The sequence below is a fragment of the Salvia miltiorrhiza genome, chromosome 2 (assembly GCF_028751815.1).
Source record: "Salvia miltiorrhiza cultivar Shanhuang (shh) chromosome 2, IMPLAD_Smil_shh, whole genome shotgun sequence".
NCBI lineage: Eukaryota > Viridiplantae > Streptophyta > Magnoliopsida > Lamiales > Lamiaceae > Salvia > Salvia miltiorrhiza.
The window spans coordinates 73745324-73763445 of NC_080388.1; the positions used below are offsets into that span (position 1 = coordinate 73745324).

At 38.2% G+C, this 18122-nt stretch overlaps 3 protein-coding genes across 7 annotated transcripts; 1 reads left to right on the forward strand and 2 right to left on the reverse strand.

The window, feature by feature from the left end:
* The first annotated feature begins 217 nt into the window (after positions 1 to 217).
* On the forward strand, positions 218 to 11274 carry LOC131009192 (DNA-directed RNA polymerase II subunit RPB2-like). The gene is made up of 27 exons (XM_057936444.1): positions 218 to 758; positions 1641 to 1862; positions 1951 to 2241; positions 2317 to 2514; positions 2597 to 2661; positions 2732 to 2818; positions 2890 to 3010; positions 3105 to 3149; positions 3236 to 3373; positions 3444 to 3516; positions 3592 to 3668; positions 3763 to 3870; positions 3945 to 4061; positions 4143 to 4298; positions 4381 to 4485; positions 4557 to 4682; positions 4756 to 4833; positions 4909 to 5004; positions 5105 to 5220; positions 5341 to 5410; positions 5503 to 5556; positions 5651 to 5794; positions 5872 to 6171; positions 6502 to 6924; positions 7016 to 7187; positions 7501 to 8034; positions 10982 to 11274. The coding sequence occupies exons 1-25, from the start codon at positions 498 to 500 to the stop codon at positions 7133 to 7135; spliced, it is 3591 nt and encodes a 1196-aa protein (XP_057792427.1). The 5' UTR covers positions 218 to 497; the 3' UTR covers positions 7136 to 7187; positions 7501 to 8034; positions 10982 to 11274.
* LOC131009273 (uncharacterized) lies at positions 7270 to 9619 on the reverse strand. Its single transcript, XM_057936559.1, has 5 exons — positions 9344 to 9619; positions 9007 to 9218; positions 8144 to 8314; positions 7774 to 8009; positions 7270 to 7697 (listed from the first exon to the last, which is right to left on the reverse strand). Exons 1-5 carry the CDS (start codon positions 9471 to 9473, stop codon positions 7442 to 7444), a joined length of 1005 nt encoding a protein of 334 aa, XP_057792542.1. The 5' UTR covers positions 9474 to 9619; the 3' UTR covers positions 7270 to 7441.
* A 3590-nt stretch (positions 11275 to 14864) lies between the features above and the next one.
* LOC131009262 (uncharacterized) lies at positions 14865 to 17611 on the reverse strand. Of its 5 annotated transcripts, none has more exons than XR_009096419.1 (6): positions 17239 to 17594; positions 16893 to 17032; positions 16474 to 16828; positions 15968 to 16113; positions 15215 to 15876; positions 14865 to 15102 (listed from the first exon to the last, which is right to left on the reverse strand). XR_009096419.1 is itself a non-coding variant. In XM_057936548.1 (6 exons), the coding sequence occupies exons 1-6, from the start codon at positions 17531 to 17533 to the stop codon at positions 15805 to 15807; spliced, it is 969 nt and encodes a 322-aa protein (XP_057792531.1). In that variant the 5' UTR covers positions 17534 to 17594; the 3' UTR covers positions 14865 to 15804. The 5 variants fall into 5 exon arrangements, 3 of the variants coding, with proteins under 3 accessions (XP_057792531.1, XP_057792532.1, XP_057792530.1); XR_009096418.1 differs by having other exon boundaries at positions 14865 to 15121; XM_057936548.1 differs by having other exon boundaries at positions 14865 to 15876; positions 16474 to 16765; positions 16805 to 16828.
* Positions 17612 to 18122: the final 511 nt, after the last annotated feature.

Below are 18122 nucleotides of genomic sequence, written 5' to 3' on the forward strand. Positions count from 1 at the left end.
ATTAATATTAAACAAATTTATTTTGATAACTTTCTTCATAAACACAACATCACTAAAATATTAAAACTATATAAATTAAAATTAAAAAAAGGAAAATATGGAAAAAGAAATTCTTCTTTTATCAAACCAACTTCTTCAATGATTGAGAAATAGCAATCTTTAAAAAAAATGATAAAAAATTTAGTACCTACTTTTCAAAAATCTTACTTATTTTTTCATGGAAGCTAAGAACTCAAAATTACGTAGTCTTACGCAGCAGCGCCTTCAACGCTCAACCAACTCCAAACACATGGAAAATCCAAGCCAACTTTCCGGCATCTCTGCCTCAATTCTGTTACGATTTCAGTTTTCAACTCACTCAAATTTGAAATCCGAACCTAAATTTGAAGCTCTCGCGAGAGTAATTTTTCTGTTGAGGGAAAAAACAAATATAGTATCAGAGAACTTAATTTCCGATCGAGAATCATCGTAGGTTTAATTATCTCTTCAGTTTTAAAATGTACGGCGGCGGCGGAGGCGGCGAGGAGGAGGCGTACGCGGCGGCGGAGGTGGACGACGGAGCGGACGAGATATCGCAGGAGGACACGTGGACGGTGATCAGCTCGTATTTTGAGGAGAAGGGTTTGGTGAGGCAGCAATTGGACTCGTTCGACGAGTTCATACAGAACACCATGCAGGAGATTGTCGACGAGTCCGCACACATCGAGATCCGACCCGAATCGCAGCACAATCCCGGTCGGAGCTCTGAATTCGCCGAGGTCGGTGTTTCAATCCTCCTCCCCTCTTTTGCGTATTCAGGGACGCAGGAAAAATATTCTTTTAGTTTCTATGTTTTGAGAGTGAGATTTCGGAAAAGAAATTTTTTTTACGACTCTATTTGGTGATAGGATCGATCATTCACACAAAATGCATATAGTTTTTATGTTTGGTGGGGGCTTAAGCCCCCCTTGGCAGTGTATTTATGTTTTTGAATTTCGTGTGTTCAATTGGAAATGAAGTAAATAATTGATCTTGCTTAACTTTTTTTGGGAGATTTTGTAGCATTTAGTAATTGACTGAGAATTTCTAAAATTTTGCATTTCATTTGAGGAAATTTATTATCTATCTTTTATTTATTTATTATTTGCATTTGAGCTTGTTAGATTATCTATCTTGAACGAGCTCTTAAATGTTATCGTTTAATGAGTTGAACTTGAATAGGTATCCTTTTTTCCATTACATTCTTTTTGTATTTTGGTTATTGAGGAAAAATTGTTTGAGATTTGTTAGTTAAATTTAACGAATTGAGTTATAAAAATGTTTCTTTCAGTTGCATGCTCCAGCCTGATATATTTTTTTTAATCAAACAATAGTAAAACTGATAATGGTTTTAATTTGGACGATATAATATAAATCTAATGATTTTACAAACTTCTTTATTTAATGAATTGAGTTGAGTTGAGTTGCTGTCATTTCTACTTGTGTTTGCTAACAGAATGAATCTTGATGTTATTGTTTGTATATCTTGAGGTTCAAAGTTACTAAATCTATGTTTCACCTCCAATGCAAGACAATCTGTGTTGCGAGTCACACAAAATGAATATTTAACTTATTATTGGTTTAATTTAGTTGCTGAAAAACTAGTTTTAGCTGTTTTTCAGACAATCTACAGGATCAGCTTCGGCCAGATATACCTGAGCAAGCCGATGATGACAGAGTCCGATGGAGAGACGAACACTCTGTATCCGAAAGCAGCAAGGCTGAGGAACTTGACATATTCGTCCCCATTGTACGTTGATGTCACAAAACGAGTCATAAGGAAAGGGTATGACTGTGAGGAGGTGATAGAGACTCAAGAGTTCACCAAAATTTTCATTGGGAAGGTGCTTGATGTTTCACACAGTCTGAAAATATGAAAAAAAAAAAATAAGCATCTTGCTCATGAACATATGTTTGTTGTGTGTTTTTAAGGTGCCTATAATGCTTCGTTCGAGCTACTGCAGTTTGTACAATCTGTCCGAGAAGGACTTGATGGAGATGGGGGAGTGCCCTTATGATCAAGGCGGTTACTTCATCATCAATGGAAGCGAGAAGGTCCTCATTGCGCAGGAGAAGATGAGCACCAACCACGTCTATGTGTTCAAGAAGCGCCAGCCGAATAAGTATGCTTACGTGGCTGAGGTTAGGTCCATAGCCGAGGCGCAGAACAAGGCGCCTAGTGGCATGTTTGTGAGGATGCTCTCTAGACCTGGTGCAAAAGGGGTATTATAGCTCAAACAGAATTTTCAAGTTTTAATATATGATTCTTGTTTTCATACTTGTTTTGGATATATGCAGGGCTCATCCGGGCAGTACATACGTGCTACGCTCCCATACATCAGGACTGAAGTGCCTATCATAATTGTTTTTCGCGCTTTGGGGTTTATTCCGGATAAGGAAATCTTGGAACATATCTGCTATGACTTCAATGATGCACAGATGATGGAGCTGCTTAGGCCGTCGTTGGAAGAGGCATTTGTGATTCAAAACCAACAGGTATGAATATAGCATGGTTCCTTGAATTTCTTCCTCTATTTGATGCAGTTGTAGCGTAGTGTTGAAGCACGTTCTTTTGTAGGTAGCGCTTGATTATATTGGCAAGAGAGGATCCACTGTTGGTGTTACAAAAGAAAAAAGAATTAAGTATGATGCATCAAAATCAAATTTCTATATGATAAAATTTTACTATATAGTAATCTTGTTTCTTCAAAAGGTATGCTAGAGAAATACTCCAAAGGGAAATGCTTCCACATGTTGGCATCGGAGAGGGGCATGAACACAAGAAAGCTTACTATTTCGGGTTAGTGTTGTTTCCTCTCAAAAGATGCTGCATTTTATCTATATGGAATTGAATAAGTTTGGTTTTTGCAGATATGTTGTTCACAGGCTTTTGATTTGTGCACTTGGACGAAGGGCAGAAGATGATCGCGATCATTATGCAAACAAGAGGCTCGACCTTGCTGGCTCCTTACTGGGCGGTCTGTTTCGGATGGTATGGTTTCTGTCTCGAACTTTTCTCACAGTTTTTGGTTTTAAGTGTAAGAAAGTTCATCTCCCAATCTGCCCTTTTTGTGTTTCTGGTGCAGCTATTCAGAAAGCTAACGAGGGACGTTAGATCCTACGTTCAAAAGGTTTTTTCTTTTTTTGTGAATTTGAGGCATGTTTTGTGGTGCTAGTGTTTTAATTTCTCTGATTTAATATCTTGTAAATAAACCAGAGTGTTGATAATGGGAAGGATGTAAATTTGCAATTTGCAATCAAAGCAAAAACTGTCACAAGTGGGCTTAAATACTCTCTTGCTACTGGGAATTGGGGGCAAGCAAATGCAGCTGGAACTAGAGCAGGAGTGTCTCAGGTAGAATCTTTTCTTTTCTTTTTTTTCCGAAACAAAAGTGGTGATTCCACATTGATTCCTGCATAACTAGGTGCTCAATCGTTTAACATTTGCTTCAACACTTTCCCATCTGAGAAGACTGAACTCGCCTATTGGCCGTGAGGGTGAGCCTCTTTAGTCTTTATCCTATTTCACACCATTTGTTCGCCTCCCTTGAATTCTTGATCGGGTTAACGTAGGCAAACTGGCTAAGCCGCGTCAGCTGCATAACTCGCATTGGGGTATGATGTGCCCTGCAGAAACACCTGAAGGCCAAGTAATACTATATACAGATATTGAATACTGTTTTCCATAATTGTAAGTTCATCGATACGATGCATTTATGGTTCATTAAAATGGTCTGACTTTAGGCATGTGGGCTGGTGAAGAACCTTGCACTTATGGTCTATATAACAGTTGGATCAGCAGCAAATCCGATTCTGGAGTTTTTGGATGAGTGGGGTACAGAGAATTTTGAGGTGAGTAAATTTATATATAAAGTTTCAATATTGGAAATAATTTGTGACATGATTTACTTCTTTTCTTGGTGAAGGAAATATCACCAGCAGTGATTCCTCAAGCCACAAAAACATTTGTGAATGGTTGCTGGGTTGGTATTCACCGTCAGCCCGAGCTGCTGGTGAGGACTCTCCGGCAGCTAAGGAGACAGGTTTGGTTCTATATAATCCCTTGTTTCTTCGTTTTTTCATGTCTGGTTATGTAATTTGAGATGAATTTTTTATCGTTGCAGGTTGATGTGAACACGGAAGTTGGAATTGTCCGTGACATACGCCTCAAGGAGCTTCGTCTGTACACAGACTATGGCCGGTGCAGTCGCCCCTTGTTCATCGTCGAGCAGCAGAGGTTGCACATAAAGAAGAGTGACATTCTTGCCCTGCAGCAAAGAGTAAGTTTTTTTCATTTCTTCATTTCTTCATGATCAAAATGAGTTTTTTAAACACCTGTTACTGATGCTGCTTCGTAAGCAGGAAACCCCCGAAGAGTACGGTTGGAACGACCTTGTTAGGAAAGGATTCATCGAGTATGTTGACACAGAAGAGGAGGAGACGACGATGATATCAATGACAGTAAATGTAAGTAGCTAGACTTTGAAAAAAAAATGATGAAATATTGTTGCTGTGATGTGATTTGATGAGTTTTCTAGGATCTTGTACGCTCGAGGCGTAATCCAGATGATGCATATTCGGAGACGTACACGCACTGTGAGATCCACCCTTCGTTGATATTAGGCGTCTGTGCTTCAATCATACCGTTTCCTGATCACAACCAGGTTTGGCTAGCTCTGTTTTTTTCATCTTTACATGAGCTGAGTCAAGACGAGCTCAATCTTGCCTTCGATGCAGTCGCCTCGTAACACTTATCAGTCTGCAATGGGGAAACAAGCAATGGGAATCTATGTCACCAATTACCAACTAAGAATGGTGAGAGCATTTCCACTCCTCTTTCTTCATCTGTATTTCCATCAATGAATACGCGTTTTTTTTTTCTTCGTGCAGGATACTCTGGCATATGTGCTTTACTATCCGCAGAAGCCTCTTGTCACAACGCGTGCTATGGAGCATCTGCATTTCAGGCAGCTCCCAGCAGGCATTGTAAGAATGTGTATGCATACATGTAATTTTCTAAGCTTGTCTTCTGTTTCTTCCCTCTGCATTATCGTGATATCATATTTTCCCTTTATGTTCAAACAAGAACGCCATTGTCGCCATTGCCTGCTACTCTGGTTATAACCAGGAAGATTCTGTGATCATGAACCAGTCTTCTATAGATCGAGGGTTCTTTCGTTCTTTGTTCTTCCGTTCGTATAGGTAAGCTTGGTTTTTACCTTCGTTTACTGCATTTCATACACAGTGTCTGTCACACATCGACTTAAAGGCCTTTAAAGGGGAAGATAGACTCAATTCTAATACTTTTCGATGTTTTGGTAGAGACGAAGAGAAGAAGATGGGAACACTAGTGAAGGAGGATTTCGGGCGTCCGAATAGGGACAGCACCATGGTTAATTAGTTTTTCAATTTATTTGAGTTAGTTATTTTTTTTTTTTCAATTAGCCATCATCTTAAAAAAGACAACTGCAATGGTGTTTGCAGGGAATGCGGCATGGATCTTATGACAAATTAGATGATGATGGCTTTGCACCTCCTGTGAGTATGAAGAGCACTCATACTTGTTGTCACTCTTATCATATATTGGTGGGGCCGGGGATCGATCATCCCGTTTAATTTATGCTCGTATCAGGGAACTAGAGTCTCCGGCGATGATGTGATTATTGGCAAGACAACACCAGTTACACAAGAAGAAGCTCAGGGAAAATCAGCAAGATTCACTAGCAAGGATCACAGCACTAGTTTACGCCATAGTGAAACTGGCATTGTTGATCAGGTATCTACATAGGCTGCTTCATTCTCTCATCTCTCTCTCTCTCTCTCTTTAATCAGAGTGGTTGCTGATCTTATCAGGTTCTGCTGACGACGAATGCCGATGGACTGAGGTTTGTGAAGATTCGGATGCGATCAGTTCGAATCCCACAAATCGGAGACAAGTTCAGCAGCAGACATGGGCAGAAGGGAACAATTGGAATGACCTACACACAAGAAGACATGCCATGGACAATTGAAGGCATCACTCCTGACATAATTGTGAACCCTCACGCCATTCCTTCTCGGATGACGATCGGGCAGCTTATCGAATGCATCATGGGCAAGGTCGCGGCTCACATGGGCAAGGAAGGCGACGCCACCCCCTTCACCGATGTCACTGTGAGTATCCTACTTGATGATCTTGTATAATCAGGGCAGATGCAGGAAAAATATCTTGAGGGGAGCTTTAAATGAATATTTTCAGCTGGGGGTGCTCGAGCCCCCTAACACCCCCTGGATCCACCATTGTGTATGATTGCCTTAATAATCACAACCTTTTCACGATTTTGCAATTATAATAAACGGAGAAAAAATATTTTGAGGGGAGCTAGAATGAAAATTTTCGGTTGGGGGTGCTCGAGCCCCCCTAGCACCCTGGATCCTCCCCTGCGTGTAAATTGCCTTAAAAACACACGACCTTTTTCACGATTTTGCATTTACAACACGCAGGTGGACAACATAAGCCAAGCCCTACACAAGTGTGGCTACCAGATGCGCGGTTTCGAGACGATGTACAACGGGCACACGGGGCGCGTGCTGACGGCGATGATATTCCTCGGGCCGACCTACTACCAGCGGCTCAAGCACATGGTGGACGACAAGATCCACTCGAGGGGGAGGGGCCCCGTGCAGATCCTCACGAGGCAGCCGGCCGAGGGGAGGTCGAGGGACGGTGGCTTGAGGTTCGGGGAGATGGAGCGCGACTGCATGATAGCCCACGGGGCCTCGCACTTCCTCAAGGAGCGGCTGTTTGATCAGAGCGACGCGTATAGGGTCCACGTGTGCGAGAGGTGCGGGCTCATCGCCATTGCTAATTTGAAGAAGCTTAGCTTCGAGTGCAGAGGATGCAAGAACAAAACAGATATTGTTCAGGTAGAGAGCTACAAACATGTCACCTTTCTCTTACCAATCTGTCTGAGTTTCTGCTCATATTTTAACACACAAGTTTGTTTGTTTTGAACAGATAAATATACCTTATGCCTGCAAGCTTCTGCTCCAAGAACTCATGTCCATGGCGATTTCTCCGCGGCTACTGACGAAGGATGTTCAAACTGCCAAGGAACAGAAGAGGAGAGGCGGATAGCCGCAGATACGATTCTCAACCAAACAAGGCAGTCTTGTACAGTGGCAATAAGGTGCTCTTTTGTTGTCTTGTCAAATTTATTTACTTCGTATATATTGATATTATATAACTAATGGTAATATTTACTCGATATGTAGACACAAAACACGATTTCAACTACTCGAAACAGAAATAATTGTAGCACATCACTGATAATTTATTAATGAAGGAAGGCATTAACCAAACAGAAACATGAATTCATTGCACATATCTTGCAAGGATATGATCTTTCAAACATTGAAAACACTTTTTTTTCTTTTTCTTTTTCTAGTTGCTTGATGCATGCTTGTTGAGGAATTTGATTAGGATGTTGTTGACTTGATCAGGAAACTGTTCTTGAACAAAATGTGTTCCATGAGGTACGAAAATGACCTCCAAATCAGGAACATGCTTCTTCACCATTCCACTTTTGATGTAATGATCAAATCCTGCAAATTTCAAGGCATAGTCCTCCTCTCCCATGATCAACAGCCCTGGGGCTTCAACTCTCAGCTCATCAACTCCATACCCTTCCAGCCACGCCCTGCGCAGAGGCGAAACACGAGATACGTGACATACACAAACGCAGGCGATGGCAGAGAAAACCCCGGTGTTTTTACCTGTAGGGAACCTGGAGTGCTGTCTGGTAACCGGATTTCTCGTACAGCTCTCCGTAGACTCGGAGATCTTCCTCGGTGAACCAGGCGGGCAACGGGGCAGACTCGTCTACCAAATCCATGATTTCTTGATCCTCTGAGGCCACCTGGAGCTCACTTGCAGTGAACATGATGTAGATCTTCTTGAACACAGTTTTCGCGTCGAATCGCCCGAAATCTTTCTCAGCTCTCCCTTCTTCCTGCACATTCAGTAAAGTAAAACAGGTATGGAATGTTGCATTAGCATACAATGCTTTCCTATATTATATACTATATAACTTTTTATGGAAAGTGTAGCAAAAGAAGATTAAAGAAAAGAGTTGTGGGAATTTACCCGGAATCTCAAAACATAAAATCCTTTAGGGAGAGATGCTTTGAATGTCTCAGGGTCTGTAGGGACAACAAAGGGCACACCTAGTGTAGCAACTGCACTCACTCTTTTAGGGTGGACGAGGGCAAAATGGTAAACTACCTTTGCTCCAAAATCTTTCCCCACAAGTATAACCTGAAATTTTAAAAATTATACCCCAATGTATATGAAATTATAAAATTAATTAATACTTATAGCTAGTATCATTGGTCGTAATTCGGTCGTTGGAGGCTGGAGCCACTACTCTAACGACCGATATTTTCGGTCGTTATAAGTGTATCTTATTGTCTTGTAGTGGATGTTAATAATTCTATTCTATTAGGGTGTGTTTACATTGACGGAAAATAAGAGAAAAAACCTAAACCCCTTCACTTGAACTGTAAAAACCACCAAATCAATTTTGGAATCCAGCACAGTCATGAAACCCTAACTTTGCAAGATAAATCGATGTCGGATTCGAAAATTGATTTTGGGGTTTTTTACAGTTCAAGTCAAGGGGCCTTTGTTTTGGTCTCGATTACAGACCGGTGATCGAATCAGTCGAAATTGATGCTGCAAGAACTTTTGTTTTACTTGTTGGGTAGAATTGTTATCAACAACAATAGTATATGTGTTAATTTGTAATTATGTATATGTTGGAGGTACAATTTTTAAAAAGTTAAAACATTGAGGTATAAAATGGTATCTTCCCTTAGCATTATCACAAAGATGCAATAATATTATATATAAGGCACTTTTATAATAATATCATAGATTTAGATTTGAACTTGAGCTCATGCTTGTATCTATTCTGTTCGACTCGACTCGATTAGACACCTATAATTTACCTTGGGAATCCCGAGAAGGTCGAGCATCGCCACCAGATCGTCCACCATATCCTTAAAAGTTGTTTTCGTTGGTTCGGGCGGCTGTTGAGACAGGCCGTAGCCCCGAAAATCCGGCGCTATCGCCCGGAATCCGGCGTCGGCAACGGCCGTCATCTGATGCCTCCATGAATACCAAATCTCTGGAAAACCATGCAGAAATACCACTGCAGGGCCTGATATACAGAATTATTTTTTGGAGAATTAAGTTAAATAAATTTGGATGCATCAAACTATTATTAGATAGTATAACATATATGATATGTTTTTGAAATAAATTAAACAAGGATGAGATTGAAACCTGTTCCAATTTCTGCAATATGAAGCTTGAGGCCTCTGATATTTACAAAGCTGTGCTGTATATTTTCCATTGGAGAAGTGAGGATTTTGGGGAAATTGGTGAGATTCCAACTCATGTGAGGTTGATTCATATAATAATATTCTCAATATTGTTTAATCGATTTGTCACTTTCTCATTAATTAATATAATTAACAAGCTTCTGACTTCACGTGAAACTCGTTCTGACATCTATTTTTATTATCAGTGGGGCTACAAATAATATTAGGGGCCTAATTAAACATAATTGTAAAGGGAGTCATAATGCCTAAGTAAAATTTCAAAAAATTAGAGATAATCATACTACCATTTGATTATATCATGATGTTAAAAATTAAATTTAAACACGATTATAATGTTTTCTTCTATTTTCTTACATTTTTTAAAACTCTATATAATGGTCTTATTAGTATGTTTGACCACTTTGTTTTGGTGAACATATCACTTTCTCATTTATCATCACTCCACATGAAGAAGCGAATCATTACTTATTGTCTAATTAAATAATATTCTGGAATATGACCTTTTAACTATCTGAATAAATCAATCCAAGGGCTAATTACAAATTATAAAACAAACGTTTTCTATAAGATTAAAAAAAAAAAAAAAAAAACAAATCATCTATGATGCAACATCAAAACCCATCCACACAACCACTTTGACACACTTAGCTAGTAAACCAGATTTGGTGACCCACTTTCAATTTTTATTTTATTTTTCCTCCAACTTAAAAAAAAATCAGTTTGTATGTTTTAATTTAATTTTGTAATTATTAATTGGAGTTTATTTCACTCAATTATAGCACATAATTTTTTAAAAAAAATAATAATTTCTTTCATAAGTTAATAGATTATCATTAGGAAGGTGCTGCCCGGGGGCGTTCAATTTCCAATCTGTATTTTGTTGAGTGGCTTTGAGGAAAAAGAAGAAACATAAAAGGGTATTTATAAAAAATTCTAACCAAAACATTCAAACAACCCCTTACATAAGGAATGAAAATGAAATATTCAACAAGAAGTTACTCCCACACAAATCATCAAGAAGTATAGCATATGAGAATTCACCAACATTCTAGAAAAGAGTAAGTAGAAATAGGCATAAATTAATATCTGCAAAATAAAACAGACTTCATATGTTATGCCAATACAAAATGCAATCAACAATTCACTTGGAAGAAAGCATATGAGAATTCACCAATAGTCTCCACAATTACATACACCTCCTTCAAAGTGATGAAAACATTTAACATCACGTAAGATGATCAATCTCCCCGCAATCTTCGATATGTGTTTGATCGCCGTGTGGCAGTCCTCACAGACGCGCATGAGATCCACCCATGAGATCTCATGCCTCAAATTTAATCTTTCACAAACCCCCCACGCCTCAATAAAAAATCGTATTGTCTCCTCGTTATCACCATTCTGACTATACCCAACTATCATTACCGCCCATGAGATCGAATTTCTATGTGGCATTTCATCAAAAACTCTCCTAACATCGTCCATTAACCCATATCATCGAACAGCCGCCGTGCAGCTTCGAGATTGTTGTTCTTGATATTGCCTTTGATCATTATTGTCTGAGTGACCAAATTCTTTACAGGCATTTCATCGAACAGTTGTTGGGCCAGTTTATTTTCGCCGTTGGAAAAGTAGTCGGATATCATAGTGTTGTAGGTGACCTCACTTTTGCGAGGCATGGAGTTGAATAAACACAATGCGGCGTCGCATTGGCCATTGCGCATGTGGTTTCTGATAGCTACTGTGCATTTCACTACGTCGGAGTCTGTAAATTTGAACGCAATATGTGCATTTAAATTATTCATAAATTATTATATTACTGTAATTTTTATTAATATCACCGGTTTATTATACTGAGAATGGAACATCTTCAGCTCACCACAAAACTAATTATATCACTCTCCTTCTTTACTACTCCCTCCGTCCCACTCCAATAGGCTCGCTTTCCTTTTTGGGACGTCCCACTCCAATAGGCCCAGTCTAAAATTGGAAATAATTAGGGCTTTAATAAAAATCAATAGTTACTTAATTAAATGAGATATACCCCCTTAATGAACCCTAATCTACTCATTGAAAAAAAATTCATCCCAGATTTTTCTTCTCTCTCTCTCTCTCCGGGAAGCCTTCCCCTTCCCTTTCGCCATTTTCGTCACCGCCGCCCCCTCCCCCTTCTCTCTCTCTCAACGACGAGCGGCGCTGCTGACTCTCCAGAGCTCCGGCCACACAGATCCGCCGCCGCCTCAAGACTACAACCCCTGCTGTGCCGCCGCCGCCTCTCCTTCGTCGGTGGACGGTTCGGAGGCCCTCTCTATCTCGACGGAAAACCTTCCCATTCCCCTTCCCCTTCGCCATTTCCGTCACCGCTGCCCCCTCCCCCTTCTCTCTCTCTCAACGACGAGCGGCGCCACTGACTCTCCAAAGCTCCGGCCACACAGATCCGCCGCCGCCTCAAGACTACAGCCCCTGCTGTGCCGCCGCCGCCTCTTCTTTGTCGGTGGACGGTTCGGAGCCCCCACCGCCGCCGTTCTCCGTCTCCGCCGCCGCCTCTAAGCTCTTGATTTAGGGTTCTTGATTTGGTAGAAAGTTTCTGAAAGTTTGATTTCTCAGTTCTTGATTTAGGGTTCTTCATTTGCAGATCTTGATTTAGGGTTCTTCATTCTCAGTTTTGAAAGTTAAAGAAGAACGAAATAAGGGAATTTTTGTTCTTGATTTTTGGAATTTGTGTGAATCATACGCAATGGCTGTTCAATTTCTGTGAAGCATTTGATTGTTGCTAAATTCGTTTAAGTGAACATATGTGATTAAGGAAAATAAGAGAACACTTAAAACATTAATTGTTGGTGGACCACACCATTTACCTACCAAAAAGTGACTTTCTTAATCTCCGTGCCGAAAGCAACTGGGCCTATTGGCCTGGGACGGAGGGAGTACTTCACAAGTCCCTAATTAAATTTCATTTTTGGGGGGAGATAAATTCTTCATAGGAAAACTTTAAATGTTCATTTGGAGAAATTCAGTAACTCTCAAGCTTTGTAAACAGTGTTAGTTACTGACGATATCAGAAATTGAAGAATTAGATGAGTAGATAAAAGAAAAATACGTTCACATTCTAGCCATCAAGGTAAGTCTAGGTAAGTCGAACCCCCAACCTATTGGTTTGAGGGGAAGCATCTTACCAACAGATTACACTTCATCGTGTCTTATATCCTAATGCTAAATTTACACAATGATTAGTTACAATGAATTCTTTGTTCCAAAACAAAGTTAAAGGCATAAATACATTATTTACCTTTCTCAATCTCAGAATTCACCAATGAATTCTCAATCGCTTATCGAAAATTACGACTCAAGCATTTCATCAAGCATCTTAACGTCAAGAGCTGTGGGCTTCTCGAGCAGCAGATGCCATCACCGCCCACTCGAAATTTCTCCAAATTCAACACACATCAAAATCAGATATATACAAACTACCCCAGATTTAAGTTTAACTGAAAACAAAATTCCAATCGGCACTGAATTAATTAAAATAAAATAATATCTATAATTCATAAATATATTATGAAATAATTTCTATATTTTTTTAGGGCAAAGGTGCACATACCCCCCTGGACTACACCCCCCTATAGCTTTTACCCCCCATACTCGGTCAAAGCGCATTGACCTCCCCATAGTCTCGGAAAAAGGGTGCAAAAAACACCCCGCCCCCAAACGGCTGTTTAACGCCGTTTTTCCCATTTTTTTTTTGTTTTTTTAGTCCCTGTGGGCCCCACCCCAACCCCAACCAACCTCTTAATTTATTTAATCTTGGAATAATATTTAATTTAATTCCAAAATATAAAATAAAATATATAATTTCATATTTAATTTATAATTTCTACATGGCAGGATTTAATAGGCTATAAATTTAATTGCCTACAAAGTGCACTTGAATATTAGAGGATAGGTTGTGCCACATCACATGACTTCTTCAAATACATACATACATACATACATACGTGTTTACAATCCTTCTGAATTTGCTGGCTAAACCAATAGCATGTGGATGCTACATATTTACATAGAAAGTTTATTGGACAAATAGTTCCATCTGCTAAATTGTAGGACATGAATGAATTAGTTCCATATTTATTATTTACATAGAAAGTTTATTGGACAAATAGTTCCATATTTGGAGCCATTATTTTTTTGAGAGGAATTGAAAGGGAAGAAAGAAGAAGATGTGTGAAGAAATGGAAGAAGAAAGGAGTATTTAAAGAAGAAAGAAAGAAATATATATATATATATATATATATATAGGGGAAGGTTAAAATAAGAACGCTTCTTAAAATATAAATTAGGAACTATTTTCAGCCCTTAGATCATCAAGATCTACGGTTGATTCATCACCTTGTTGGATAAATTCATGGTCCTAAGTTCGAATCCCAAAGGTAGCAAAAAATTATTTTTCGCAATTCGTACCTTTATACAGTTTATTCATGCATGTTATGCATAAAATTCATACATTTTTGCTGGTTCGCAATTCTTAAAATAAGAGTGGTTTATTGAATAACCGCTCCCTATATATATATATATATATATATATATATAGGGAGAGGTTCAAATAAGAACCACTAAATAAAATTAGAACAGAGAACCATTTTAAACCATTCGATCATCAAGATCTACGGTGGATGCATCATCTTGGTGGATGAATGCAGATCCTGGGTTCGAATCCTGAAGGGAGCAAAAAATTTATTATTTTCGGATGCATTAAATTTAATAGCGAATGCATTAATTTATATAGTAGATGCATTGATTTTAATGGTTCTTATGTTCTCACGATAAGTGTGGTTCTCACTATAACCGCACCATATATATATATTGAAACGGTCGAATGATCGTTGGAAACAAAAAAAAAATTAATAAATGGGCAGCAACGGCCCTTAAATTTAAAGTTCGAATTTAATTTTTTTTTAATGTGGCGCGTGTAAACACGCGCCTTCACCTAAGCCTATCGTGCCCAGCCCGAAGAATCGGGCACCTTATCGAGCACCCTGGGGCTGCAGTGGGGTGCCCAATAGAAGGGGCTGCTCGAGCACCCCCTATCGGGCATCCACTGCGGATGCTTTTATTATTTTAATTTGGCCCACAACATAATAAGAAGGCCGAAGAGCAAGTAATTAATCGGGCTGAAAGCATTAAATAAGTTTGTGACAATATCTTTAATATGATAAAAATAAGAAAAATGAATTTAAAACAAATAAGCTATGAAATTTTTAAATTTTAAAATATTTTATTGTTTTCTCTCTTCATTAATTTTTCTACGACCTTTTATTTGCCTTTGTGTATGAAAATATTTATTTATGTATTAAAATAGTATTTTATATTTGTTTATATTTTGATTCGATTCAATATTTATATTTATTTATTTAAACATATTTAATATCTATATTCGTCACGAATCGCACAAATGAACGTACTAGTTATTACTAACATATAATACTCCATAAAACAAACACAAAATCCCAACAATATTCTCAAACTGATCTTTTTTTCAAAGATTCGACATAATTCATAAACACTAACCGAAGATTCACTGCCACGAATCTATTCTCAAGACTTTGTTCAAAAATCCAACATAAATAAGCATACTAATATAGAAATGACCAGCTAAATATACATCCAGATAGTCTTTTTTTCAGCAACTCATTAAAGGATCATGCTCTTGCATAAAGAACAAAACCTGAAGATATATACATACATACCTAATATGAAAAGAATAACTGATTAATAAACCTAGTACAGATTTTGAGACAAGTTTTGGGAACAAACATACCTCGACGGTTAGCATAGTACTAGGTTAACAGTCCGTGTTATGTGACTCAACTTCATGGCTTCTGCATATTGATTGATAAACTTACTATCTTATCAAGTGGATCTAAAAATAAATATATGCAGGTCTTAATAGCTAAAGGTAGGAGATAAACCCGAATTAATTAGCTTGAAAAGAAATCAATATTAAGGAGGAATACTTATACAACAACTCATTTGGTAGGCATGTACAATTTGTATCAACCCACTGCCGCTGCAAGAGAAATATGAGCCTCCCCGTTTGCATTCAACTGAAAGCTGCAAGAGACCTCGCCTTTCTCACCGGGCAGCAAAGCTAACTAATTCTAAGAGCAGCCTATGTATTGAACACACTTTCCCAACTGAATCAAGCTTAGAACCACATTCGATATTTATGTACTTGGACATTTGGCAGCCAATGTGAAGCATAGATGCGCAAAGAGGCTCAAGGAATAAAAGGCAGAGGTAAATTCTTTCTAGGTGTTATCTTATCTACTACCAAACAAGGCCTAAAGGAATCAATTTGCATACAATTCATTTCTATCAAAAACCAAAGGAATTTATTTACAAGATAATTTACCTCTTAAGCTTCCTAGCAGCTTTACGTATGTCAACAAACACACTAACTGTTTTTAATGTGACTCTGTTCTGCAATTATTACAAGAGTAAGTTATTTCTGTAAATCAATAAAAGGACTTCCAAACATATGCACAATCATGTCGAGAGGAGAGATACTCACCATTATGTGGTCAAAAAAAGGCACATCATGTGACTTATTTTTAGGATATTTGACAACAAAGGGGGGAACACACACTAATTCTGGCCCCCTCGCTTCTTCTTCCAATGCCGATCCAACTTGTTTCAATATATCATTGAATAGGATTTCTAAAAAAACCATCACTTAGTAGGTAGATAATGTGGGAAACAAAGTAAACAAATACCAATTAATAGGCATAAGGGTAAGATATGGGAAACAAAATTAGGGATGAATCATTGCAAGCTATTACTTCAAATATGATCTCAAAATCAATAATATAAACAGCCGATTCAAACACGTCTATGTAAGTATAGTGTTTCTCAGTTTTAACAAACGGAGATAAATTAAGGCATTATGGAGGACTATTACCTACGTATATGATCTCAAAATACAAAAAGAGACGCGATTAGATCAGATTAGGGAGGCCAACAAACATATAGTATAAACGATTGACAATCACAGTGAGTGAATGTATGAATGAAACTTACTGTCTCCGCCAACAAAGGTAGCATCATCACTCCTCCCTAAGATTCCAAATCCGACGAGATCAAAATAATCACCACCACGATCAATTTTAAAAATACGCGCACCCAACCTTTCGCTTGGAATTTGTTCGCCTTTAATTGGTTGGGGGCGGTCGGAAAGATAATAATTGCCACCACTATCAATTGCCAAATACCGACCACCATCGATTTGCAAACAATAATCATCTTCAATGCTGGATATAATCGATCTGTTGTCTGCATAATGCATAGCGATAGAGAGGGCCAGAGGAATGCCAGAGAGAGGCGGAAGCGGCGGCGGCGCTTTGCAAAGCATAAGCGGACCACAATGTTTTTTAGTCTGCAATTATTACAAGGAGTATATTATTTTCAAAACATATGATCAATCGAAGAGAAATACTCACCGTAGATTGGTCGTAAGCCGTAGGCACATATTCCTTTTGAGGCATTTTAGGATATTTGGCAACAGCCGGGGGAAGAAACACTGGTCGTGCAAGGATCTCTTCTTCCGAGTCAAGATCAAATAGTTCATTGAATAAGATTTCTACACAAACACACCAATTAGTAGTTAGATATTGTTCATGATCAAACACATGATCTATTCCTCAAAGAATTATTTGTTGAAACTACCCCCAACTCTCGAAACAAAGGAAGCAAATACCAAGGGTGGGAAATGGGAAACAAAATGAAACAAATTGACTTATGAATCATTGCAGACTATTACTAATTAACAATAGAAATTTAGCTTACCGTCCCCGGCAGTCCAGATATGGCGTAAATCACCCGCTAAGACTCCAAATGTGACGAGCTCAAAATAATCACCGCCACGATCTACTTGAAAAACAGGAACACCTGACCTTTCGTTTGGAATTTTTTGGCCTTTAATTGGTGTGGGGCGGTCGGAAAGATAATAATTTCCACCACTATCAATTGCCAAATACCGACCACCATCGATTTGCAAACAACAATCATCTTCAATGCTGCTGCTCTTGTCTCCAACTCGGGGAGGGGAAGATATAATCGATCTGTTGCCTGCATAATCCATGGCGATAGAGAGGGACAGAGAAATGCCAGAGCGAGGCGGAAGCGGCGGCCGCGCTTTGCAAAGGAGAGAAAATATGATGTATTTATTTTTTTAGTACTCCTAAACACACATAATATGTGTACACATAATTGAACTTTTTGGTCATTTTATATATTTTCAAACTCTAAAAATATTAATTTTATTTATTTGAATTTATGTTTTACATAAATATCCATGATACTATAAAGGAAAAGATTACCCATAATCTTTCCATAATAATTAAAACCTTACGTTCTCCAATCAATTCCACAAATTGTTTAACTATCCTTTTTTAGGTGCAATTAATGTTTAACTATTCTATTATCAAACTCCACCATTCAACATGATTATATAGCTAAGATAGAATCACTGTTATAACTAGCATAATTTGTTTATCAAATCGTGTTATCAAACTCCATCATCATAAAAACTCCACTCTCATAAATTTGGAGTTTTCGATTTTCTTATTTATTTTTTTATTTTTTATTTTTTATAATAATGATATATTTATATATTTTTATAAGATATCAATTTTATTGTTTTTATTTGCATATTTTTTATTACGATAACT